At 59.3% G+C, this 26,508-nt stretch overlaps 2 protein-coding genes across 7 annotated transcripts in view; both read right to left on the bottom strand.

Annotated features, from left to right (window-relative positions):
* Positions 1-3,615: 3,615 nt before the first annotated feature.
* UPK3B (uroplakin 3B) lies at positions 3,616-8,340 on the bottom strand. Of its 2 annotated transcripts, XM_055562025.1 has the most exons (6): positions 8,259-8,340; positions 7,947-8,096; positions 7,168-7,405; positions 5,992-6,071; positions 5,065-5,194; positions 4,468-4,627 (listed from the first exon to the last, which is right to left on the bottom strand). In XM_055562025.1, the coding sequence occupies exons 1-6, from the start codon at positions 8,338-8,340 to the stop codon at positions 4,468-4,470; spliced, it is 840 nt and encodes a 279-aa protein (XP_055418000.1). The 2 variants fall into 2 exon arrangements, with proteins under 2 accessions (XP_055418002.1, XP_055418000.1); XM_055562027.1 differs by lacking the exon at positions 5,992-6,071 and having other exon boundaries at positions 3,616-4,627.
* Positions 8,341-10,855: 2,515 nt separating this feature from the next.
* The window catches only part of DTX2 (deltex E3 ubiquitin ligase 2), a 36,093-nt gene continuing 20,440 nt past the window's right edge, over positions 10,856-26,508 (bottom strand). For 4 of the 5 annotated variants that reach the window (XM_055561615.1, XM_055561618.1, XM_055561617.1 and 1 more), the window contains exons 4-10: positions 24,078-24,178; positions 19,070-19,210; positions 16,464-16,537; positions 15,080-15,238; positions 13,959-14,120; positions 12,352-12,441; positions 10,856-11,411 (exon numbers count right to left, since the gene is read on the bottom strand). In XM_055561615.1, coding sequence (XP_055417590.1) covers positions 11,184-11,411; positions 12,352-12,441; positions 13,959-14,120; positions 15,080-15,238; positions 16,464-16,537; positions 19,070-19,210; positions 24,078-24,178 — 955 coding nt within the window. In that variant the 3' untranslated portion in view covers positions 10,856-11,183. The remainder of the gene's footprint in view (positions 11,412-12,351; positions 12,442-13,958; positions 14,121-15,079; positions 15,239-16,463; positions 16,538-19,069; positions 19,211-24,077; positions 24,179-26,508) is intronic. The other variant, XM_055561619.1, reaches the window with a different exon arrangement.

The raw sequence follows: 26,508 nt of genomic DNA, 5'->3' as shown, positions 1-26,508 counted from the left end.
AAAACAACACGGCTCTAGGAGAGCTGAGGGGTCAGGAAGGGCTTCTGAAGAAGTGTAAGTGGAGCTGAGGAGCGACCTAGAGGAAGGGGCGTGGAGTGGAGGCATGGTCTCTATCAAGGGAAAAGCAGGTGCAAAGGACCAGTGGCAGGATGGGGTGGAGGGGCTAACAGAGGCACAAATTCAGGGAGCAAGGGATGGATCCTGGCGCCTCGCAAATGAGAAGACCTGCTCTCACGGGGAGGAAACCTCTGAGGGGGGAGCAAAGGTGAGACACATTAGGTGTATCATCGAGTTCCTCTGGATGCCACAGGAAGAATGGGGGTGGGGAGCAGGGATGCAGATGTGGGGAGACCAGCAAAGGGGCGACTGCTGACACCCCATCAGGAAACCGGGGTGGCGGGCCTGGGGGACTGCAGGGAAGATGGAGAGAAATGGACGCTTCAGAGATGAGAGGAATAAAGTGAACCCCGAGGGTGAGAGAGAGGGAGGGTGCTGGCTGGTTTCTACCTGCTGTCATTCTGCTGCCTTTGATTTCTGGCCCAATGAGTCACCTGTGAGTCATCGCCCCCACAATCACTGCTGCTTGTCCTTCTTCACAGTGAACTTGTTTTTAACCACTGAGCCATGATGTGATGGGCCAATGGGTTTGGAGGTACTTCCCCAAGGACAGCCCTGGAGAACATGGAAAACATCATTTAATAAAGAGGTTCTCCGCAATGCGGTTCTCACTAGGCACCCTGCTCCAGGCTGTCACGACCCGGCTCACGGAGCTTGGGTCTAGCTGGTGACCCTCTCGAGCGTGACTCTGAGGCGGAAGGCCCCAGCACAGCTCCCCAGGGCCCAGCGTGGCGGTGCCTGGGCTGGTGATGACCGGGCCTGCCGCCCCAACTCCGCATGGACTCTGTGGTGCCTGGGCACGCCTGCTCTGGAGCAGCACGCCCACAGCCCAGCAGGCTCACTGGGCAGCCTTCCGCTGACCAGGACTGGCTTCCATCTTTGTAAAATACTAACAATTTGTTAGCGTTCGTGTGGATTCACTCACCTACGATGACGTTCCCAGAACCCCCTTTTCCTGGGGATCGGCTCTAAGGCTGGGGTGATAGGACCACTTTCAGAACATAAGGGGCCCCATTTTGCATTCATACCCATCCCCACATCAGAAACCTGGGCACAGGAGGGACCTCCCTGGTGGTCCAGTGGTTAAGAATCCGCCTTCTTGTATAAATCTTAATTATGTCGAATTGGTTCACAGTGATTTTCAGGTCTACTGTATGCTTCTGCTTCTCTGTACATTCATTCTATTAATTTCTGAGAGTTTGATATTGAAATTCCAACTAAATATCTTATCTATCTAAAACAACTGTAATTAATTGGAACTATATGTAACTTTGTTCTGTACTTTCCATGCCTCCCGTAAAAGTGTTACTAAGTTTTCATAATTTAAAAATTAAAAAAGATTAAAAAAACGCATCTGCCTTCTAATGCAGGGGACATGGGTTTGAACCCTAGTTGAGGAACTAAGATTCCACATGCCATAGGGCAACTAAGCCACAGCTAAGATCTGACACAGCCAAATAAATAAATAATTTTTTTTTTTTTAATTAAGGAAAGATACCCAAGCACAGCCTCTCCCTTTTGGCTTGTCTCCCATGTCTAAGAAGTGCCGGATTCCTCCAATCACCTCCCAAATATTTCTAGAATCCACCTCTTCCTCCCCAACCTGCTTCGTCTGCCCTGGCTCAGGGCTAATTCCATGTGCCTGGAAGGCCGGATCACCCTTGCCCTTACCGGGCTCCTGGCCCCCATCCCCGCTGCTGTGGTCCCAGGAACCACCTGTATCACCGTAAGGCAAGACTATTTACGTCTGATCTCCCCGAGTTCCACTCTTTCTCCTTCCCTCCTTCTTTCCTCTGACTTGACTTACATTTGCCTCCTGAGACACGTCTCACCCCTAGTTAGTCCCCTTGACCATCAGGTGGGGTCAGTTGCCTCCCCTGCCCAGGCTTCACTCACCATGTTGCAATGTCTGTTTAGGGCTCGTCTCCACGGTCAAGCCCCAGGTGGCCACAATGAGAGCAGCTCCTCAGAGGGGCTTGAAGATGTTTGGAAGTGAGGGGCAGCCCCAGGGACGCACAAGACATCACAGGACTCAGAATGCACAAAGATTCTGGCACTAACAAGCTACCAAAGGACCCCGGACACGCCAGAGGCAGGGGCAATTCCTGCTCCTGGCTGATCCTCCATCTTTGGGCAGGTTTGTTCATCTTTTCACTCAGCAAACACCAGTGGATCCCTATTTCTCACTATCATTTCCTTCCTGGGCAGGCCCCAAGCCAGGCATCCTGGGTCTTAAGGGCCTTGTAGTCTGGTATTGGGGCCGGGCCTGGGAGCGACAGCGTGGGCCAGGCTGCACTGGTGGTAGCTGGCGTAGCGCAGGGCCAACTTTTAACCTCCTCCAATTCTAAGAATGAGCCTCTCAGATGGCTCAGAGGTGAAGAATCGACTGCCAAAGCAGGAGACACAGGTTCAATCCCTGGATCAGGAAGATCCCCTGGAGAGGGAAATGGCAACCCACTCCAGTATTCTTGCCTGGAGAATCCCATGGACGGAGGAGCCTGGCAGGCTATAATCCATAGAGTTGCAAAGAGTCAGACACAACTGAGCGACTAAGCAACAACAATTCCAAGAATCCAAGAGGATCCTGGGCTCTACAGCAGCGGAATTCCAAAAGTGGCAGTCTGACAGGGCTGGTTCTCATGGCCAGGTGTCACCCAGGACACCAGGGCCTGAGCTCCCAACTGCACCGAGAGCAGGTCTTGTGGCTGGTGAGGATGCAGGCAGGGTGGGAGGGAGACCACAGAGACCAGGGGTGCATGGGTTTTGAAAGCAGACTCCCATGAAGCATGTACCTGGGAAGGAGCACTGCTAAATCCACCTGCATTAGTGGTGGGTTTCCTGGCCCTGCCCCCCACCCCATTGGGGGTGGGTTTCCCTGGGGCCATCAGGAAATGGGGGTACCCCAATGCATAGCTAGGGCTAGCAATCTAGAGGACAGGCTCGGGGCAGCGCCCGGGCTGGCGTCAGGGGCAGGCTGCACGGGGCGGAGCCAGGCTGGGCAACGCGTGTAACTGCCCCTCTTGCAGATTCAGCGCGGGCACCACTGGGATGGAGGAGCCAGATTGCATTTATTCATCTCCAAAGTCAGGGGAGGGGGTAGATTTCCCCGCTTGGCGCCCTCCTCGGGGCGGCCTGTATGCTGGGAGCCGCAGTCAGGCTTAGAAGGGCCTGGGAGCGGCCGGGGGACACGGGGTTGGGGACAGTGGATCGTGGGCAGATCACTGAGCATGTTTTCCCACCCAGAAAACGGTGACAGCTGTGCAGTGGGACGACACACCGTTGATCCTCAAACGAGAGTGTGACTGCTCATCCTCTGGCTTGGCCGAGGTGGAAACTGGAGCCGTGCCCTCCAGAGACCCAGCGGCGCGGCGGCCGCTGTGAGACGTCAGGTCAGCGGCGGCGGGACGCTTAGCTGTGCACAGACGTGCGCATGCGCTGGACTCGGCAACCGCGGCGCCACGGCGCCCCCTTGTGTCCACGGTGGGAATCACCGGTCTTGCAGGGAGACGGACGCTGGAGAGTCAAGTGGCTCCTGCTGGGTGATGCGGGCGCTGGCTACTGGACAGGAGAGTCCATCGGGGGCAGATCGTCTCAGGAGTGTGAGCTCGAGGGTGCGTGACAGTCCGAGGGGGTGATAGCCCCCCCAACAGTAACACGTCGCATCAGGACACGTGGTCATCTGAGGCCCAGAGCAGTGAGTGAGCGCCCCAAGAACAGCAGCGAGCCCTGCGTGAGGGCCCATGCCTAACACTGTGTGTGTGGCATGCAGCAGGCGCTCAATAAATGCTTATGGAATGGGAGTGAGTGCATGAGTGTGTGTGCCATCTGCATGTGCAAGGAGGTTAGATGTGGTAGCCGGATCGTCACAGAGATCTACACGGTCTGACCTTCCAGCCAGTGAGGGCCACCCTCAGAAAGTACCCACGTCCAGGGAAGATGGTGGCACCTTTGAAGGCCTCACTGCAGCTCCGGCTGCCAGTGAGGGACAGACAGAGGGACAGCCAGGGGCCTCATGTACCCCAAGATGACCCGGCCCAGCCCAGCCTGCTGCAGGCCTCCTCCTGGGGCCTGGAAGCCTCCTTTCGGGCAGTGTGTCTACATGACCTCCAGCCTCGCTTGAGGCAGGCAGATCAGAGGCAGATGGCATTGGGGGCTGGATGCCTGGCCTGACTGAGGCCCTCCCCCAACTGCCTGGAGACGGGGGAAATGAGAAAGGCCAAGGCAGGGCTGCTAGCGGTGGGATTTCAGGCAGGGCGGGAGGTGCGATGCGGGACACACCCACACACACACGTGCACTGTGCACTTACCCCCCAGGCCCCCACTGCCCCAGCCCCAGCCAGGTGGGCCAAGCTAGGGGCTGAGGCTGGGGAAGTGTTCCAGGCCAGGCTCGCAGCCCACCGGCAGGGTGGCTGCCTCGCTGGGCGGGATGTGGTGGGTCATGTAGCGCTTTCCCATGAAGGAGCCAATCCGCAGCTGCTCCGGGGCCTCCTCCGGCCACCACAGGCTGGAGCTGGATGGGGACAGGGAGACGGGCTGTGGGTGGAGTGTCTCCCTGCTGGGTGGAGCGGACTGCCGAGCTCCCATAGCCCTCCTCCTGCAGCCTCTGATGTCCCTTTCCTCCCTGGGAAGACCAGCTGGAGGCCTGCCTCCTCCAGGTGGCCACCCTGGCTCCCTGGGTATCAGTTCATTGAAACAACTGAGGGCCCACTGTCAGGGAGAAGGGCCCAGGCAGAGCAAGGTGGCCCCGTCTATGAACCCGTCATCAGAGGACCTGCTGGACTGCCTCCCTGAGCTCCTAGATGAGAGACACTCAGGGTGGAAATTCCCTGCATATCGCTGGAAGGAGCACCACCCAACTCAAAACTACAGGGCTTCCAGAAGGTGCTGGGCCAGAGAGTGAGCAGGGGCTATGGGGGGGCAAGGGGCCCTCCAGGGGTCACCACTCACAAGCGCGTGCTGGAGGCTGCCAGGAAGGCCAGAAGCAGAAGGCCGGCCAGAGAAGACAGGATGGAGGTGATGACGATCATGTCTCCACTCCGCCGCCCGGGCCACGTGTCGATGGAGCCTGGGGACTTTCCTGCACACACAGCGGCTTTCAGAGGCTGCCCTCGGACCCCAGGGCGGTCACCTCCCCGCCATGCTGACTGCCTCACGTCCCCAGCCGGCATCCTGAGCCCGCTCATCTGTCCCTCTCTGCTGCGGCACTTGTGCTCTGCCAGCCTGGACCACCCGTCACGCCAGCCTCCGCCTTGGTCTCACCTGCCGGACTGTTCCCACCACCCATGGCAGGCAGAGAGGCAGCTGAGCTCAGGACCGACCGGGTGCTGCCCTGTTGCCTGGAGCCTGGCATTCAAGGCCTTTACGTAACAAGATCCACAGCCCCTCCCCTCCTGACCCCAGTCTCTGCAGCCTGTCTCCCAGATACCCATCCATGGGACACTCGGCCTTTGACGTACAGTTTTATTGGTCTGCTGAACCGCTGGTCCTTGGCGCTCTGCTGAGAGCAGGCTTCCCAGGACCACGGCTCCAGCCTCTTTCTTGCCCTGGCCCCTCTTTTCCACCCAGCACTGCCCAGCACAGGGCTGGCTCCCTGAAGGAGGGGCAGATTATTTCTGTCCATGATGGGGCTTCAGCCTAGGGCACCCAAGGGTTGGCAAACATTTTGGGGTGGACAGAGCTGGTGTCTCTGCCCATGGGGCTGACCCAGTACCCCACCCTCTAGTGGGAGGTTCTATTTAGGGGGTGGCCTGGACTTGGACTCTGACTCGGGGACCCCAGTCCCACGGTAGCCAGGGGAGGGGCTGGCTGAGCATGACCAGGGTGCCGATGTTGGCTGGGCACACTGGAGTCGGAGCGCCCGGCCCTCCGCGCTACCTTGGTGGAGAGCGATGGGGTCGGACCACCTCGTCTCGGCCTGGGGTGAGCCCCTGGAGTTCATCAGCAGGAACTTCACCCTGGGGGAGAGGACCAGGGGTGAGGCTCTGTGCCTCGACTGCTCTGGGCAAGGCCCCCACCTCAGCCAGGCCCCAGGCAGCTCATGACGGCCAGGCTGTGGGCCTGTCATGTTCAGGGGAGGGGGGCGCCCTGTGCTAAGCACCCTGAGACCTCTCTGGCCACAGCAACCTCTGCCACCAGCCCTCAGCCATCTGAACCGTCACTCTTCAGACACCCTCTCTGGTTCAGGGGTCCCCGTGACTAAATGCCACATACGGGGGCCTCAGGGTGGCTCGCAAGGGTGTGTGAGGCCCCAACCCCTGTTCTCCGGAGGAAAACTGCTGGCTGTGTGGAGTCTGCGAGGCCTTGGAAGGCCCCCCAGTAGGAGGTGGCACCCCCTCCTGGCAAAGGCCAGGAGGGAGAGGTGTGCTCAGGGCGTGCTCAGAGACCAGGATCAGGGGAGCGGGCAGGCTGAGCTCCGAGGGCACCACCCGGAACTTGAGTTGCATCTCTGTTCAGGGTGGGCGCTCTGGGATCCAGGCAGGCTGGCACCTGCCACTGACGGGAGCCGGCTCTCATGGTCGCTAGGGACGGGGCAGGAGGCTGAGTCAGGGAGTGGCCACTGGGTTAGAGGGTGAGGGGCATGGGCGTGGAAGGCGGCTACACTCTGCCCCGCTGTCCCTGTGGCCCCTGCCGGTTCCCCCAGCCGCACTTGGTCACCCTGAGGATGTCTGGCCTTGTCCCCTTGCTCGCTGGACCCCTGCTCTCCCACCCGGGTTCCACCCTCAGCCCCAGGCTGACTTTCCTGCCAGACCCACCTGGGGGGGCGGGCGGTCTCCAGCATTCCCCTCCCCACATGCTGGGGCCTGTAGACCCCTTCCCATCCCCCACAGGCTCTGTGATGCCCACCTCCTCGTGGAGGCCACCTGCCCCTCCAGGAGATCCAACCCCACATAAGGAAGAAACCAAAGCTGGAGAAAGGGAGGGGCCAGGACAGAGGCCTGGGCTGAGACTGGGGTGGGGGTAGGGTGGGGGGCAGCCCTGGTCTCAGAACCCAACCTCCACCCTTCCTCTCCCAGTACAGCTCCCTTCCAGGTTTCAGGTCAGGCGACTCACCTGTAAGGCCCCGGGCCCGGGAGGGGGGCGTTGCAGTAGCGAGGCTGATGGAGGTCAGCAAGGCAGCCAGCATCATTGCCCACCCTAAGCACAGGGGCGCGCCCACTGCGGTCCGCAGGGTCCTCACAGGGCAGCTGGTCCATGGTCAGGGGCAGTGTCATGTAGTGGCCATCGGTCAGCAGCCGTGGGGAGGCTGGGATCTCAGCCAGTGTCTGGGGGTTCTGGAAGACCCTAGAGGCTGCAGGCGGAGAAGGCAATGGCACCCCACTCCAGTACTCTTGCCTGGAAAACCCCATGGATGGAGGAGCCTGGTAGGCTGCAGTCCATGGGGTCGCTAAGAGTCGGACACGACTGAGCGACTTCACTTTCACTTTTCGCTTTCATGCATTGGGGAGGGAAATGGCAACCCACTCCAGTGTTCTTGCCTGGAGAATCCCAGGGACGGGGGAGCCTGGTGGGCTGCCGTCTATGGGGCCGCACAGAGTCGGACACGACTGACATGACTTAGCAGCACCAGCAGAGGCTGCAGGAGGGAGGTACAGGCAGCTGGGGCCGGAGGGCAGGAGGAGACAGGTGGTCCACTGCCATAGCCCCGGGCCCTCCATGCCTGAGAGCCCAGAGCGCCCCTCCAGACACAAATCAGACGCCACCGCTCAGATCCCCCACAGGATAAAGCCCGAACTCCCCATTCACACGGAGTTGAGAGGGGCTCCCAGGGCCCTGGAGCTGTCCTCAGACCCACCCATCACCCTAGGCCCCAGACCTGCACCGGGACCTACCGTTGCTGAAGGCCACCACCAGCCAGACAGTGTCGGCAGCGCTGGAGTGCCCGTCCAGGACACAGCGCGGCTGCTCCAGGGAGAACGTGGTGGCCGTGACCTTCCCTTCCAGGTCCCAGGAGGTTATCCGCGGCGTGTAGGGGATGAGCTCTGGGGCCGTGGAGATAGGCGTGAGGGTCCAGGGCCCACTGCCCCTGGGGCTGCCTCTCCCGGTTGGTGGGGGGTGGGGGGGTCCCAGGATCTAATCACTCCAGCAGGTGCCCCAGCCCCTAGGGTCTGGCCGGGTGCACCCCTCCCAGGACCCCTACTTACCCAGGCTGAGGCAGGGCTGGGGCCAGCCCAGCACCACCAAGAGCAGCAGCCAGAGGCGAGGCTGCCTGGAAGGGAGCCCCATAATGACCTACAGCGCAGCCACCGGCCTGCTTCCACACCCACAGCCTGGGGCTGGTCTGGCCACCTCGGGCCGCACCCCTCCCCACACACACCGTGGGCCTGGAGGAGCTGGTTAGTCAGGCTGCCCCACTGGCCAAGGGCTGGAAAGACCTGAAAACGTAAAAGCACCCCACTCCGCCTCCCAGCCCAGCCCACCCGGGGGAGGGGGCTGGGCAGGGGCAGACCAGGGCTGAGAGAGGCCCCTGGACCCCCGGGTGCCTGCCAGGTCACCCCAAAGGCCCATGTCTGAGTTTGGGTCCCACCCAGACCCCCAGCCTTGGGGAGGAGGGCCACATGCCAGGGATTCCTGCACCCCGCGTACCAGGAGCCTCCCTCTGGCCTTCCATCCCCACCCAGAGGAGGAAGGGGCCAGCTCTAGCTCCCTCAGGGCCCAGTGGTCCTGCCCTCCCTTCACAAGGCCACATCCTCCCTTAGTTCCTGTGATCATAGAGCCCAGACAGCTGGCAAGTGCCCTGCTGACATCACTCCTTGGGTTCTCACTATATATGTATTTTTTTTTTACTTTTTAGAATTCTTTTAAATTTTCATTAATTTTTTTGGCCACACTACTCAGCTTGAGGAATTTTAGTTCCCTGACCAGGGACTGAACCCAGGCCAGGGCAGTGAAAGCAGAGTCCTAACCACTAGGCAACCAGGGAACTCCCTCTCGGCGTTTTTCCTCGCTGCCGCAAGGTGGCTGCTGTGGCTCCAGGCATCGTGTCGCCCCTCAATAGGAAGAAGGGGGGGCAGGGGACCTTATGCTTTCCATGTAACATAAGCCCTGTAGACGTCCTTCTAAACTTCACTGCCATAAATCACCAGATTCTAGAACCTTATCACCCCAAAAAGAAACACTGTACCCATTAAAACGGTCACTTCCCATCCCCCTTCCCCCCTGACGACCACTGATGTACTTTCTGTCTCAGTGGACTTGCCTCTGCGGGATATCTCATGTAGACAGAATCACACAATGTGTCATTTTCTACCTGGCTTCTTTCATTTGATATATGTTAAGGCTCATCCATGTTGTATGTGTTAGCATTTTGTTTTTTTTCTAGCTGGATAGCATCCCATTGCACGGACAGATCGTATTTTGTTCATCCATTCATCGGCTGATGGCTCTTTGGGTCGTCCGCACTTCTTGGCTATGATGAATGCTACCGTGGCCATGTTTCCAGTTCTCGGATATTTACCTAGCAGTGTAACTGCTGAGTCATATGGTACCTGCTTTTTGTGGCACTGGTCGCCAGCTTTCCAAAGCAGCTGCATTTACATTCCCACAAGCACTGGACGACGGTTCCACTCTCTCCACATCCTCACCAGTATTTATTCCCGATACGTATTTTTATAATAACCACCCTAGCGGGTATTGAGTGGTAGCACTTGCGGTTTTGATCTGCACTTCCCTAATGATGCTGCTTCTCCGCCATCTGTATAGCTTTTTCAGAGAAATGTGTGTTCAAGTCCTTTGCCCGTTAGAATTGAAATTTTTTTTTATCGTTGTGACAGTTCTTGATATACTGTGAATACAAGACTCTGATCAGGCATAAGATGTGCAAACATTTTGTTCCCGCTCTCTGACTGCGCTGTGGGGGTGGGAGCCGAGGGTGAGGGCGTGGCACTCAGGTACCCACACCACCCCTCTGCCCTGTGAGCCCTGGAGCGAGTCTCGCTGTGGAACCTAACAGCGTTGGGCTCCAGCTTCTCTATCGGGGCCTCCTGGCCCTCCCCAAACCAACTTCTCCACAGGGCAGGGGGCATGATGCCAGGGGCTCACCAAGCTGCCTTCCTTTCCTTTCACCATCAGAAGAGGAAAGAAAGTAACTTCTAGGTGAAAGTAAATACTCTAACATACACTGATCTTTGTAACAACAAATCATAAAACAGAATTTAAGTTTCTTTCTTAGGGAGAAAAGGGCTTGTGAAGGCCACAAGCACACACCCCGACCCCCACCCCCGCTCACCCTCAGCAGGCCTAGGAGTATTGGATCCTCTTTCTAAGAAGACTGGAAAGAATTGGAACCTTGAGGGTGGGGGTCAGACCAGATCTGGCTGGAATTCAGTCCCAGCTCTACTACTGTGCCCTTAAACCTCCGTTTCCTCATCTGTAAAGTGGACACAGCAGTACACGCCCCTATATGAGCAGCACTTAGAAAGTCAGAACCCGCTTAGAAAGTCAGAACCCCCGAGGAAGTAAATGGGAGGAGCTGGGGGGGGGTGGGGCTCCCCGGCAGAGCTGCTGAAGGCCCACTGCAAGGAGAACCAGGGTGGGGCCAGGGGAGCCGCTCGGGTCAGCGCCCGGCTCCTGGCCTCCCCGCAGCCTGTGTCTCATTTAGGAAGAAACAAAGGTTGGACAGGAAGCCTGTCACGTCCATTCCTTCTCTGATGCAGCAAGACATGTGTGGGCTGGCCTTCATACATACACACACGTGTACACACGCAGCCTCTCCAACGGCAAACCCACAGGGCCCACGGTCTTTGGCTTTAGGGCATTTATTGCAAACAGAACATCTGAGGTATGAAAAGCTGACCCAGACTCAGGCCTGCCCCAGGGGCGCACACGGCAGGCAGCCTCTCCTCACCCCGGACACTGGGGGCCCCACACAGCCCACCGAGGACGGAGGGGCCCACACACTGAGGTAGCGGCATCCGAAGCCCCCACACGTACGACTCCCAGGCTCGCCCAGTTTCCACAGATACCCAGGCCTGGCAGGCACAGGGAAGGGGACGGGTGGGCATGGGGAGCCTGCACTCCACATGGAGCCCGCCGTTGTGGTGGGCGGACGGGGCCAGCCAGGCCGCAGGTCACTGCTGCTCCAGGCAGTCCTCGGTCACCCCCTGGGCGGCCAGCTCGGCCAGCACGTTCTGCAGGTAGTTGGGGTCGGGGTAGCCGTGGCCTGTCACGTTGCGGTCCATCTCGGTCTTGTGGTGGATCTCGTTCCACACCACTGTGTCGGTCTCCCCGGTGGTGCTGGATGTCCCTACTGTGAAGATAAGGCGCCTCTTCCAGGCCACCTTCAGCAGCTCCAGGACCTGCCCGAGGGGAGGGGATGGAGGGGAGAGGGGAAGGAGGGGGAAGGGGATGATGGGGGGAGGGGATGGGGGAGGGGAAGGGGATGATGTGTAGGAGGGGTGGGGGGGTAGGGGGGAAGGGGCAGTGGGGAAGGAGCAGGAGAAGGCTGTGAAGGAATGCTCAGAACAAACCCTGGCTGCAGGGGCTGGCCTGGAGGGCAGACACTCCTGACAGCCCCCTCACCTCCCTCAGCCTCTTCGCGCCCTTGGGGCTGTCCCCACCCCAAAGCCACCACCCTGGCTGTTCTGTCTGCCTGGAATGCTCTTCCCCAGCCTTCTCACAGCTGTTTAGTTGTGTCCAACTCTTTGCGAACCCATAGATTGTAGCCCCCAGGTTCCTCTGTCCATGAGATCTCCTAGGCAAGAATACTGGAGTGGGGCGCCACTTCCTTTTCCAGGAGATCTTCCTGACCCAGGGATCAAACTCACGTCTCCTGCCTTAGCAGGGAGGTTCTCTACCGCTGAGCCACCTGGGAAGCTCCTCCTCTGAGCTGGGAAGCCCCAAGTCAGGACTCAGTGCAGAGGCGGCTCCACAGGCCACCCCCATCACCCAGGGTGAAGCGGCCCCGGTTCCACCCCATCCCATCACACTAGGCCGCAGGAAGAGCCCTGTCCTCCCCCCAGAGCACCTGTGGTCAGGTCGTCTCTGCCTGGATGCCCCATACCCGGACGCCTAACCTGCAGCAGGTCCCCAGGAAGGGGCAGCCCACGCCCCAGCCAGCCCGCAGGCTTCATCCCCTCCTCCTGTTGCAGTAAGCCGGGCAGAGGCAGAGCCGGTGCGCACCGAGCCAACTCTCCCGACCCAACAGCCACCCGCTGCTCAGGGGCAGCCAGGCCAGACTTGCCAGCTGCGGGGCAGGGGCGCAGAGGCTGCTCCCAGGGGCGGCAGCCGGGCCTTTACCTTGCGGCCCTGGGCGTTGTCGGGAAGGTAGCACTGGCGGGGAAACCCCCTGGCAGTGAAGGGCTTTCCAGGGTTGGGGTGTTCAGGGCCCTGCAGGAGGAATACAGATGGTGAGAGTGGGAGCCGAGGGGCTCGCGGGCTGCAGAGCTGCTGGGACAGGGCCCCCTCTCCCCAGCCTCACCCCGACACCTTCCAGGGGGGGCTCCTCCTGCACGCAAGTGACCAAATCAACTGCTGTCTCATGTCTCACTCTAAAGACCATGCACATGGCCTGCCCACACCTGCCCTCCCTGAACCCATGCTGCTCTGCTGGGCACCACACACCCTAACGGCCTCCACGTCCCTGAGGAAACCAGACCTGTCAGAGGCCGGACCGGAAGCTCCTACTTCACTGGCAACCCTCTGGGCACAGGGCTCTCTGGACTGGATGGCAGGGCCTGCTTCACCATCCCTGGGGCGCACAGCGCCTCCACTGCTCTCTCTGGATGGAGCAGGGCCCCGAGACCATGGCAGCAGGCTACACAGAGAGCAAGGGCTGGACCCACGCTCGGCCCTTGCTCTGCCCTCAGCCCATGGAGACACACCATGCTGCTGCTGCTGCTGCTAAGTCCCATCAGTCGTGTCCGACTCTGTGAGACCCCATAGACGGCAGCCCACCAGGCTCCCCCGTCCCTGGGACTCTCCCAGGCAAGAACACTAGAGTGGATCACCATTTCCTTCTCCAATGCATGAAAGTGAAAAGTGAAAGTGAAGTCGCTCAGTCGTGTCCGACTCTTAGCGACCCCATGGACTGCAGCCTACCAGGCTCCTCCATCCATGGGATTTTCCAGGCAAGAGTACTGGAGTGGGTGCCATTGCCTTCTCCGGGAGACACACCATGTACAACTCCAAATCCCCCTCCTGCTTTGTGGCTCTACCGCTGTCTAGAACGTTTCTAATTTTTCCAGTTTCACTTTGAGCACAATGTCACTTTGGAGGACAACCAGGGGAAAGCACATAATTGGACAAAACCAAGGGACATCCTGTCCTCCTGTATCTTCCCAAGCCAACGAGGCTCTGGGGGGATGCTGAGATCCCCCGGTCCAAGGCAGAAACCTGAGGAGCCCAGACTCTCGTCTGGGTCTCCACTGGAACCTGCGGCTGAGGTTCCTGCTCCTCCACACCCAACACAGGTCTGGATCAGCCCACTGAGCTGGTCCCTCAAGAGTGGTCAGGCCTCACTGCAGGCACCTCTCTGCCCTGCACTCTGCCCCTTGTGAGGGTTCCTGTTTGTGGGCTCCCCAGCCAGCCAGCTAGCCCAACAGAAGCTCTTGTTTTTCCTGCTTAGATTCCTGTGGGCCTTCTGCCCAGTACAAGTCCAGCTAAGATGCCTCTGCCTCCAGGAAGCCCTCCCTGGTTCAAGAAAAGGCAGGGGACATCTCTTGGTTTCCACAACCCTAAGGGCTGGATGGAGCCCCCAGCATGAGTGCCTCCTGATTGCTGGGAGTCTGACCGGGCAGCCGGGCACCCTCAGTGACCCCGGGGGACAGAGTGGGACACGAAAAGCCCCCGAGAGGGGCCGATTCCAGAAAGATCCAAGGAGGCTCCTCTTGTGCCATGCCCCTCACCTGAATGCCGTGGGGAATGTTGTAGACTATGAGGATTGTCCCACAGTCCTCGTGGCCAGGGAGGGACATCTGAAATGTGAACACCTCCATCTTCCCCCGGGGCTGGGTCCCAGTCTTCTCCCCGTAGATCGTTTTGCAGGAGGGACACTGCAAGCTTCCATCCTGGGACAGGGCAGAAGGTCGTGGACTGAGCTGGTGGCCCTGAGAGAGCACCCAGGCCAGCCACCCTGCTGACTAGATGGGAAAGAGACCTGCAGGGACATGGGTTTGTTTCCCTGGTCACCCAGCGGGTCCCGGGCCAGTCGCCCAGCTCCCTGGCAGACTCCTTGCAAAGAAATTCAATTTTGGCAATTTTCTTGGAAAGATAAGTTTTACCCCAGAAACTCATTATTCAATTTTCATTAAAGGGTCAAAGTACCAAGAGACTGGCATCAGGTAGAAAAATTAGGTTTATAAACCAAAGTCTACACAGTTGCTGCTGCTGCTGCTGCTGCTGCTAAGTTGCTTCAGTCATGTCCGACTCTGTGGGACCCCATAGACGGCAGCCCACCAGGCTCTCCCCCATCCCTGGGATTCTCCAGGCAAGAACACTGGAGTGGGTTGCCATTTCCTTCTCCAGTGCATGAAAGTGAAAAGTGAAAGTGAAGTCGCTCAGTCGTGTCCGACTCTTCATGACCCCATGGACTGCAGCCCACCAGGCTCCTCCATCCGTGGGATTTTCCAGGCAAGAGTACTGGAGTGGGGTGCCATCGCCTTCTCTGCTACACAGCTGAGTCATGTTTAAAATGGAACAGAAAACCCTGTGACGGAAGGACTGCGAGGCTGGCACCCTGGCCAGTACGTGTGGCAGAAGGACGCTACACAGAGGACAGCCCAGGCACGAAGCCCCACGGGCCTTGGCTCTCTCTGCTCCCCGACCTCTGTCCACTCTGGCTAAATTACACCAAAGGCAGGGCAGCCTGGCATCACCTGCCACCCCCAGCCCCCTCCGCTGCAAGGACAGGACTGCGGACATCTCAAGGCGGTCTCTGGGCAGGCCCCAGTCGCCTGCTCAGGTGCAGCACAACCGGGACGGGCAGGTGACCCCGATCCCCCCAGCCCGGCCGGGGGGCCATGGGTACCTTGTTCCCGTTGCAGTACATGGCCAGCAGGCAGAGCAGGTGGAAGGTGTGGCTGCACTTGGCCAAGCAGCCCACGGCCAGGGGCCCGATGGTCTTGCTGTCGGTCACGTCGCTGTACCCAGACGCCACGGACAGCTTCTCCATACAGATGATGCAGTCCTGGAGGGAGACCCCACACGGGGCAGGCTCACCCACAGCCCCTGCGCCACAGGGCAAGTCCTGAGGACCAGCCGCCATCTGCGGAAATGCTGGACCCCAATCCAAGTCAACCCCACAGCTCTCCGTTCTGGAGGCCGGGCACCAAGGGGTCACCGGCGTCTGCAGCCTCAGAGCAGCCGCTGTCACCGTGGCAGAGGGGACGGCAGGTGGCACCGAGCCTGGGCGCTGCTGTGACGCCTGGAGCCCAGGCTGAGGAGGCGGCAGAGGAGCCCGGCAGAGAGGAAAGGACGGGAGGGGCCCACCGCACTGGGCTCTCCAAGGGAAAGGGAACCTGTCAGAAGCACAAGCATGGCAACAGGCAGGCAGGAGAGAGTCCAGTGTCCTGAGGCGGAGCCAGCATTGCTGCCGGGGGCTGGTGCACCTGCAGGGCAGGGGTGACCTGGCTGCAGGGGAACCAAGGGGAGGGGACCAGGTCCCGAGAGGCCCTGAAGGCCATGACCGGGGGCGGGGCTTTGTCTAACACATCAGGGTAAGCAGAAGCACCCCTCCTGCTTAGACTCCTGTGGGCAGAATAAGATGCCTCCGCCTCCAGGAAGCCCTCCCTGGTTCCAGAAAAGGCTGGGGCCATCTCTTTGCTTCCGTAAGCACAGCAACATGGCAACAGGCAGGTGGCATGAGCAGTGGGTACTAAACCATCACGGCCACACATTGGCTGTGTGATCAGCAGCAGCTGGCGGGGAGGCTGCCGGGGGCCAAACAGCCCAGCCGTGTCAGGTGAGCACAAGGGCAGAGAGATGGACAGACAGACTCCTGTGAAGGCGGTGGGCAGGAGGGGGAGGTCCAAGGTGAGAAGGACTTCCAAGTTTCTGTCCAAACCTTTACCAACCAGATGCTTCCTGTGTTCTCGACTTGCAGGAGAAGGCGGCCAGAGAGTCCCCAGCTCTGAACCGGCACACGTGACCTTGAACCCACCCCTCAGGATTCTCCAGGGCTCTCCATTCAAACTGGAGAACAGTGGCATCACAGCCCCAAAATGAGACTCAGCAGAGACGGGTCAGGTGAAGCCGTGACGGGGTTAAAAGCAGGAACCCCGGCCGGCCCTCCCCAAAGCCAGCGGGGCAGGACTGGTCTCTGGACGAGGCACCTTCCGGCAGAGGCTGGGGGCCTCGTGTGAGCCACCCGTTACCAAACAAAAGCAAAAGCAGTGCGGCCCCGCGACACGCACCTCCTCCGGGGCCGTCTTCAGCTCTTCCGTGTAGTTTCTGATCACCTGCTCTGGCTCTGGCTGTGGGGACCCTCCTAGGAGAGAAGAACATAAATGGTATCCTGAGGAGAACAAACTGGAGATGCTGGGATGAGAGAGGAGGACAGGGAGCGGTCCAAGCTGCCAAGAGGGAGGTTAGGATGGCTCAGATGGGAAGGTTAGTGTGCAGGAGAGGAGAGAACAGGCCAGGCGCAGAACAGTCCAGAGCTCCACCAGGGGCAGGGTGGGCAGGGGGCGGCACCAGGAGCGCTGGAGGAAGAGAAGCAGAGACAGCAGCTGGCCACGGCCTTCAGGAGCCACAGGCGGGGCCTCAGCCACGGCCCCGCGCACCTTCACTCAGGAGCCCAGACCCAGGCTTCAGAGGACATGCAGGAGGGCCAAAGAGCAGCTTCTAAACAAATGCTCTGGAGTGTGTTCTGGCCAGGTGATTTTACTCAACTTTCATTATTTTCAGAAGAAAGTCTGGGTAAGAGAAGTAAGTGTTCTGAGTTGTGTGTGCAGTGCACGCCCGCCCTGCAGGGACATCCGTGTGCACACTGACCGAAGAGACGGCCACACGGCCGCAGCCAACCACGGTGCTCTTGGGCTTGTCCCTGGACTGGGGTGCCAGTGACCCGCCTCCTCAATTCCTCAGCTGCCACAGCTCCATCGCCCCGCCTCTTCCTCTCGAAACCTCCCACGACTCTGTGTGCACCTGGGCGTGAAGCTGGGAGGGGAGGCCCTGCACCGAACAAGCCCCACCCCAAGGACAAGCACCCCATCCCCACCCGCCGCTGCAGCTAGAGAGTCAATCAGCAGAGTCACAGAGTGGCAGCAAAACAGGAGCAGAGGGAGGGACGGGGAGACCGGCCCAGTCTGGGAGGGCGACGTGGGGAGGCCTTCCTGCCTCAAGTCCAGGGGAGCTCCTGGTCCCAGCCTCTGAGACCAGAGGGGCTCTGGCGTAAGCCCAAGCTCCCAGCCATCAGCCTGTGGCTACAGAGCCTTACAAGTCTGAGGGCTCAATAGCGGGAGCCCCCTCTAGACCAGAGGAGGCCCGGTGTCAGGCAGGAGGGAGTGGAGGGGTCGGGGCTGGGTGAGGCCAGGATGGAGTCTGGCTCTTAGGCTGGGACCAGATCAGGTCACCTCTGAGTCTCAGGTCACTCATCTAAAAAGTGGATCTGACGCCAGCCCTAGAGGTGAGCACTGAAAAGGCATTAGCTGCTATGACCTGAGAAGCAGCTAGAAGCCAATGCAGACCAGGCACCCCCATCCGCACGCACACACATCCCCAGACACAGACCTCAAGGACCCTGACTCTGCTCATTGGAGAGAAAGCCAGACCAAAGCACGATCCCCACCAGCACCAGGTGGCCAGCCTAGTACCTGGGACTCTACTCAGGGGAGAGACCTTCTAGAAAAGCCTGGTCTAGAAGGCCACTTTGGTGACAGGCCAGTCTCCAGCTGAACCCCAGAACCCCTCTGGCAAGGCCTGTCTGAGCACCCCTTCCTCTCCCACCTCCCCGCGTCCAGGCAGCCTTTTGAAACTGACGGTAACTCTCCATGATCCACTTTTCTCAAAAGAGGGCCAGCCAGGTGACTGCCTACCCCACGAAAGGACATCTGAGCCCAGGAAAACCAGAGGGTCTGCTGAACGCCGTGTTTTCAGAGCAGACCCCGAGTGTCTCAGGAAGCGGCCCTGCCCACAGATCCAGCCCTGAGGCAGAGTAAGAGGGAGCAAGGCCAGGGGTGGTGATGGCAGCTGGGCTCATAGGGCCGCCCTTCCCTGGCCTCTCTCCTCCCCTTCTCCGACGGTCAGAGAGGCAGCGAACTCGATCAGAGCGACCGTCACCATGTGCCAGGCACTGCCCCTGCGTGTGTACTTCCTCTTCCTCCCACACCGGTCTGCTGGGTAGGAGGCCCACTGCTCGTGAATGCAGAAGCTGGCATGAGATCACAAAGCTGGTGAGCGAGCGCTGCAAACCCAGGACCGACAGGGCCAGAGCCCTGCTCACGCCATCCTGAAGGCCCCCGAAGCAGTCACTTCTCTGGCCCAGCGATGGCAGCAGAGCCAGTTTTAAATGACAGGCGTAGAACTTACTATGCAGCAGCCCCTCCTCTTGAATTCTCTTCAGACTTGCACAGCACCTTCTAACAGTTCTGAAATCCCTTCTCCCCTAGCCATGTGACGGGAATGGCATGGTCGTTGGGGACCCCTCTGAAGCAGCCCCACGTGGGCTGTCCCCTCCTGAGACACACGGTGGCCCCAGTGGAAGGGACAGAGCTGTCCCCCCTCCTAAGCCTCGTCTTGCCTCAAACTTATGTTTACAGTCACTGAGTCTTTAAGCACAGGCTCCTCACGCTTCCACTGCAGCACTGAACTCTGGGTCTCACAGGGGAGTGGATTCCCAGGGGCCAGGCTTGCTGCCGAGGGCGGGATGGGCCATGGAGCCCATCACGACCCCCGCAGGCGAGGGGAGGGCGAAGGGCCGAGGTGGTCAGAGGAGAGAGGCCGGTGCGGGAGAGTCAGAGGCAGCGAGGCTCGGAGGAGGCTGAGCAGAGGCCAGAGAGTATTTGTGAGCAGGAACTACCTTTCATGGACATTTTCCTCAATCTCTTAACTGAGCTGTGACTTTTAGAGGCCAGACAGGAGGCGGGAGGGCTGGCGGGCTGGGGTGCGTGGCTAAGACACACAGGGAGTCCAATGGCTGACATCAGAATACTCGTCATGCCTACACGGGGTGCAAGATCAGACATGCAGAGAGGGGAGAAAGGTTAGAAGGAGCTGTCCGGCTCGTGACCGCCACAAACCCCAGCTGCACCCAGGTGGCACTGTCGATGGCCATCAGGACACGCCCATCTCCCCAGGGAATCCAGCTGCTCGAGGCTGCCAGGGCCCACCCAGACCGGCAGGGCTGAGCTCGGCAATCAGTGAAATGCCGGCTTGTGAGAGGCCCGGCCCCAAGTTCCAGGAGGGTCTGAACAAGCACCCCATCAGCCTGTGCCCGGAGCATGCAGGTGGGGAGGCCGTGGCTTCAGGAGGGCAGAGGGCAGAATACCACCCCAAGACGCGTCCAGAGCGGATCTGGGGGGGGTCGCCTCTCCATGCCAGCGCGAGGAAGGAGAGCAGAGGGCAACACAGGAGGGTGCAGCCAAGCCATGGAAAGGCGGATGTTCCGGAGCTCGCGGGCCTCCCTCTGTGCCCCCGCGGCCGAGCCCCCGCGGCCCCCGTGGCCCCCGGTCGCCTGGCCCCCCGTGGGGTGCTGCCTGTTCTCCGTGCACCATCCGGCCTGTCTAGGTGCCTTCAGAGCCATTACTGGGGGAAACAGGCAGGAATCCTGCCCCAGGGTCTGCCTCCTCACCGAGGTGTCCCCATGGCCCCCGGGACCTCTCCTCGGGAGCAGCTAAGGCCCCAGGCCGGAGCTCCCTTCTCTGGTCCCCTCAGCCGAGGCTCAGACAGCTCCTCTGGCCATGGTGGGAACACAGGGTGGCCCACAGCAGGAGGGGCGGCAGCAGGTGGCCGCCCCGAATGGACTGTCCAATCTTGTCACTCCTTCCCTGATGCCTGCAGAGCGGACGCCCCACTCCTCAGCCTGGTGCTCCGCCTGTGCCCTAGCTGACCCTGACCCATGCTCCCTAAGGACCTGGAACCGAGCACGTCCTCCTGCTGGAGGCACTACTCCTGCCACGCTCTCAGCTACTCTGTGGTCCACAGCGGCCTCCACCCTCCCCTCCCTGTCCCTTAAGGACCTCCTGCCCTGAAGAGGGGCTCTGGGCTTCCTCTCCGCCACCCCCTTAGGGAGCTAACAGGTGTTCAGAATATGGCCTGCAGTCTGGGCACCGTGGACAGGACAGGCGGACCTGCTGCCCTCTCCAGAGGTGATCCAGAGCAGCCAGGGGGGAGCTGGCCCTGGGCTCCATCAGGCCCCACCGTGGCCCCCGCCGGAGAACAGAGGTTCTCAGCAGAGCCCACGTGCCCAGCGCAGGACAGCAGCAGAGGCTGGCGGCCCGGGCAGCGCTGGGCGCACTGTGCCAGAGTGCCCATCAGAACACCGAGACTGACGCTGGGCACTCGTCCAGCAGGCAGTGCGACGCCACAGCATCCCAAGACTGTTCCTGGGCTCCAATGTGGCTCCCTTGGGAACTAAACATTGGGTGGACTGGATGACAAGCAGCCACGGGGTGCAGACAGATGGAAAGAGAACAATTCCTGACGGGAACCCAGGAGTTGTGTGTGCTGACTGTGGTTTACTCTCCCAGAAGCCACCAGACCCTGCCCATCAACCAGCCCATCTCCCAGTTGCCCCTCCTTGACCACCCATCTAGAACGGCCACGTTCCCCTCCAGCTCATCTCCTTCACGCCACTCCATTCTCAGCACCAGACGTAACATGGGCTTCTGTCTTTGTGACTGTCTTCCCTTGATCCGACCACACAGGGCAGGGCCTGGTCACAGGGGAGACCCAGTCTCTGCCTGCTGGGGAGCGGACATCCCTGAGGCCACGCCATCAGCCCCGCGAGAGGCTGGCATGGACAGCGCTGCTGCTGCTTCTAACGAAGGACCCGCTTCTCCTCCGAAGGACCCAGCCACAGACAGTGAGTCTCAGTTTACACGCCTGCGGAGAAGCAGCCCCTGGCTCTGCTGGTCTGCCTTCTCGTGAAAAAGTGTGAAGGTCATCCCGCAGCCAACACGTCACAAAAGCGGCATCCAGTGGAGAGGATGGGGCGAGGGACACGAGGGGCCATCACAACTTCCCCAAGAGCAAGGGCTCAGGGATGTGCCCCCCCGCAAACTCCTAACATCCCCTGTAACAGGGCGGACAAGCACAGCTTTTCCTACTCTCATCTTGGTCTACCAGAGCCCCCGGCAGGTCCCACACCTGGTCACACGTGCGAACTCCTCCTTCCTGAAGCCCAGCGTTGGCCTTTCATCTAGTGACTGGGCTCAGGGGCCAGCCTACCCTCCTCCTGCCCTGGCCTTACTAACCTGGCTTTGAGGCTGTTAACCTCCCCTGGGGCTGACCGGCCTTGGGCAGGTCCTGGCAGCGTAAAATGCAGACACTCCTCCTCCCTTGCTGGTTGGGAGCCTGGCCCCGGCCTGGGGGGCCCACTCTTCCCCACATCCCTGAGGGAGGGGCCCTGGCCAGGCGGCAGGCAGTGAAGCCATCCCCCGAGGCGTCTGGCTGACGGAGAGGCGGCCCCTCCTCCAGCTCAGGGTGCACTCAGCCCTTCAGCAGCACGGCTGCTGGCAGGAGCCTGCCTGAGAGCCCCTGTGCCCAGGTGCTCACCTCAGAGCGGCACGAGTACTCCCAGATCCATGACCACAACCACAAACACTGCCCAGCTGAGACGTCTCTCCAGCCCCTGCTACCTGGGGGTGGGCCCAGGGTCCCTGGTCCCCTGGCGCCCCACACAGCCGCCCCAGCAACAGTACAAGCCAGAGCCCTGCGTTCAGGGGGGACGGTGTTCCGCCACTGACTTGTCTACTCTTTCCTCGCCAGGACCCACTCCTGAGCTTCAGGGTCTGTCTCCCTGAGAAGCAAACGGGAGGTTAAAACGCCCCCAGGATCGCTCTGAGAGCAAAGGTGGCAGGGGACACAGAGAACAAGGCCAGGAGAGGGTCCCGGCCTCGAGAGCGCCTCAGTACCCAGACCACTGCCGAGCTGCGGGTAGAGGGGACCATGCTGGTATTAGGCCCTCAGCGACTGCAGGGTTGAATGCAGCCGGGCACCTGCAGGCTGGGCTTGCTCCCGCAACCTCTCTCCAGCAGTACATGTACACATGCACGCATGCACACACACACACCCCTGCAGTACATGTACACATGCACACGCGCGCATACACACACACCCCCAGCAGTACATGTATGCACGTGCACACGCGTGCACATACACACACCCCAGTACATGTACACACGTGCACGCACACACACGCACACACCCCAGCAGTACATGCATGCACACGCGCGCACGCACACCCCCCCCAGCAGTACATGTACACACACGCGCGCGTGCACACACACACCCACACACCAGCGGTACATGTATGCACGCGTGCACACACACACACACACACACCAGCAGTATATGTACACACACATGCGCGCGCACACACACCCCCCAGCAGTACATGTACACATGCACACACATGCACACACACACAGAATCTGAAGTACTTGGGCTATGCGATGCCACGAGAAGACCTAAACAGGGGCAAGAACTATCTAGTCATCTTTGCTCACTGTTCTCTCTGCCACAGCAGAGGGCTGATGGCTGAGCAGGTGAGTGTGTTCCGGAGGGCTTGCTGGTTAGCATGTCCCCTCCTGGGCCCTTCCTGGCCCCACTCTCTTGTCTCCACTACATCTCTGACTGGTCCTTCCATGTCCTTCAAGTGCTCTTCTTCCTGGTGGTCCACCCAGTCTCTGTAAGCTCACACACTCATGGGCGGGCAGACAGCCCCCTACTCCACCCCACACTGCTCTTCTGAGCTGCCCATCCAAACTCCCCCGCCTCCAGGACAGCTCCACCGGCCACAGCCACAGACATGGACCCACCAGACTCGGGAGCAGCACAGTGTCATAGTGAAGAGCCCAGATCCTGAGGCCAACAAGGCCTGGGGCTGAATCCCACTCTGTCCAGGACTGGCTGCCTGGCCTTGGGAGGTTTCTGGAATTCTTAGCGCATCAGTTTCCTCAAATGTAAAATGAGAATCAAAGTTCCTCCCCCACAGAGCTGCTATTGGGATGAAATGAGTCGCCTCCTTAGTCACGAGGACTTCACTGTCGGCAGCACACACCAGGCCTCACTCTATTCCTTCCATCTCACAACCAGTCCAATCACTGAGTCAGAAGCCCTCACCTCCATCCACTGCCAAGGCCCTAGTCAGTGGTCAGCCGGCCTGGGGCACGAAGCCTGGGCCCACACGGCCTCTCTGCCTCCAGCCTGGGCCTCTCCAGCCCGCCCTGCGCTATCACAGTGACTCACCCAGCACACAGACGGGCTAGCTTCCTCCCCTGCCTCCGCCTCTAAATGACGGCGGTTCACCGGACGCCTCGGTGCACCTTCATGCCACAGTTTACATTCCCCCTAAGTTAAAAAACAACTCTCAGTGGCTTCCCAACACCCACAGAAGGAACTCTGAAAACAGTTCAAAGGGGCAGGGTTAACAAACGACCTAGTGAGACACAAAAGCCACTTGCTCAGAACGTGAACTCCAGCCAACAAAGGTGGAGGAGCTCCCCAAAGGGCCCCTGCAGGGAAATGCCTAAAGCATGTCGGAACAGAAAAGCGACTCCTGAACCGTAATTCAAGGTGACGTGAAAACGTAAAAGATGAAGAAAGTCGGCACTGTGCACCCACATCATCAGGTATGATCCCCTCAACACTGAGACAAATGAGGGGGCACCCAGGCTCACTCACGGGGGGCCCGTCACCATCAATGAAAAAAGGCGCTGCCCCCCCAAGGAGCCCCTGTGGGTTTCCACAAGAACACCAAGGGTCAGAAGACCCCCTCCCCACAATCTCCTCCCCCTGCCCCACACATTCCCCACCCGCAAGTCCCACCCCGGCGGACATGACTGGACCGGAGACCACCTGCCTACCTGCGAGGGCTTGCTGGACCCGGCTGGGCTTCGGCATCTTCACGGGCACCGTGGCGGGGACGCTCCGGGGGCTGCTCACTGGACCGCTGGGCAGGGAGGCACTTGGGGAGAAGAAGGGGACAGAGCTCAATGTGAGGAGCTGACTTGGCAGAAAGTGAGGAAGACCCTGGTGCTGCCGAGGCCCCTTTGCGGTTTCACTTCCCGCAGCAGCCTCTGCACTGAGGACTTCTGGTTTTTCTTTTTAAGAGGAAAGATCCCCACGAAGAATATCTCAAAGGACGGGTGAAGAGGTCTGATGGTCACGACTCTCCAAAGCATTTCCTCTGTGAACATCAACCAATAAAAGTCAGACTCCAGGTGGGGCACAGGGGAGGGGAGGGAACACTGGGCAGGGAAGAACACGGCTGGGGACAAGACTTATCTTTTTACACGGTATGGAGAACGAAGTGTTGGCTGTCACAAAATGCTCTCCTGGACAATCCCAAGACTCTGAAGACAAATCCTAAAAGAACTATGAGCTCACCAGCTTCACTGAAATGAGGGCTCTGTGGTAGCCAGAGAGCGGAAGTCCAATAGAAACCACTCCTAGTGGTCAAGACCAGCACCACCAGTAATGGGCCCAACATCATCAGGAACTCCAAGAAAAGATGTTCTGAGAAGGAAATTAACACCCTTTTTGTGGTTTCTGCCAAAACAGCATAGCCTCAGTCCAATCATGAGAAAACATTTGATGAAACCAAATTAAGACCATTTGACAAAAGTAACTCTTTCAAAGTGTCAAGGTTATGGAAGATGAAGAAAGACTGAAGAGCTGTTTTATCCAGAGGAGGAGAGGAGGAATGACAACTGGATGCAGAGTGGGTTCATGGATCGAGAAGAGAACACCACAGAAAAACTGATGAAAATCAGAAAAGTCCTTAGCTAATAGTCTCACACCAGTGGTGAGTCTTTGGTTCTGGCAACTGCACTACGGTTATCATGAAAGATGTGAACACAAGAAGCCCAAGTAAGAGACAGGGAAACTCCACTATTTTTGTAACTTTCCTGTAAATCCAAAATTAGTTTAAAATAAAGGAAAAAAAATTTTTTTTAATGAAGGTCTTGCTTCCCACAGTGAGTAATTCCAACTCTCTCACTTGGCTTTAAGCCATTATATATGTGTGTGTGACTATATTTTTACTTTTTCATTTTTAAAATATTTGTTGATTGATTTGACTGTACTAGGTCTTCGTTGCAGCATGTGGGATCTAGTTCCCTGACCAGGGATTGAACCAGGGACCCTTGCACTGGGGGCTCAGGGTCTTAGCCACTAGACCATCAGGGAAGCCATTATATTTTTAAATGGTAATAAATCCATGCCAGTATAGGTTGTGGGGAGCCCCATACTGGAGACGGCTGATGCAGATGGCCCGAGGTGCCTGCTACTCCCTCCTCGTCCTAATGACTGTGTCCTCCAGCCCTGCTCATGTTCAAGATGATACAAGACGAAGGGTCCGCAGCCCGTAACTGGAGCTCCCCGAGGACAGGGCCTGGGTTCACTGGGCTCAGGCCACAGCCAGGAGCTGGAAAGGTGCTCAGGAAACGATGGACGCCTCCAGCCTGCTGTGCTACCCTCGTAACGGCCAACAGCCCAGCAGCCACCCGCTGGTGGCAAATGCTTCTGGGAGGTGCTCCAGCCCCCTGCCTACCACCAGCCTCGGGTCACAGATGCCGCTGGTGGACGCAACAGGGAGCTGGCTGGTTCTGGTCCACAAAATCTCACACTGGCTGGTACTGGTTTTCACTTCTGGACTTTACGCTTCCTGCTGCCCATGTCTACTGTGAGCCCCAAGGGGACAATGGAACCGGGCTCGGATGCTCTGCTAAGGCAGTGGGGGAAGGGCTGGGCATGCAGGACACCCGGGCTAAGGCTTTGGCCCCACTAAGCTGTTTAATTTGAAGCCACACTCCACCCCCTTCCTGAGTGTGTTTCTTCAATTCTCAGGTTCTAGAAGTGAACGACCTGGAGAAGATACAGTCCTTGGAGGCGTCCTTCACCTCCTAAGCCAACTCAACAAGGAGCAATGAGCCAGGAAGTGGGAAAGCCAAAGCCTGGCTCTGCTGCTCCAAGGGGTGACCCAGCGGGCTGGGCACCACGGGCCCAACAGGGCCAGGGCAGCGGGGCTTCCCCTTGCCAGCAAGAGGCCCGTATCTGAGAGAGAAGGCTGAGGTGCAGGTTCTGCCACAAGAACGAGAGCAGAAAGCAGACAGGCGGTAAGGCTTCCAACAGGCAGCCCACAGAGCAAGTGGGACCAGGAAGCGTCAAAGTTCCATCTGCCTAGGGGCCTCCCGGTGTCACTTCCCCTGTGACTTTCCCCAGCTCCTCCCCCATACGTTTCTCTGCTGTGATCAGAAGGGACAGAGAAAGGATCCAGCGGTTCCCATGACAGGG

The sequence above is a fragment of the Bubalus kerabau genome, chromosome 23, assembly GCF_029407905.1.
Source record: "Bubalus kerabau isolate K-KA32 ecotype Philippines breed swamp buffalo chromosome 23, PCC_UOA_SB_1v2, whole genome shotgun sequence".
Classification (NCBI taxonomy): domain Eukaryota; kingdom Metazoa; phylum Chordata; class Mammalia; order Artiodactyla; family Bovidae; genus Bubalus; species Bubalus kerabau.
The sequence above is the reverse complement of the archived record's forward strand: the minus strand, read 5'-3'. Positions and strand labels throughout refer to the sequence as shown.

Excerpts from the sequence above, each read along its gene's own strand:
- UPK3B (XM_055562025.1), bottom strand. The coding sequence starts at position 8,340 with ATGGGGCTCCCTTCCAGGCAGCCTCGCCTCTGGCTGCTGCTCTTGGTG. Across the intron at positions 8,097-8,258 it reads CCAGCCCTGCCTCAGCCTGG|AGCTCATCCCCTACACGCCG; the intron begins GTAAGTAGGGGT and ends CCACGGCCCCAG. Across the intron at positions 4,628-5,064 it reads GCAGCCTCCAGCACGCGCTT|CTCCAGCCTGTGGTGGCCGG; the intron begins GTGAGTGGTGAC and ends GTCCCCATCCAG.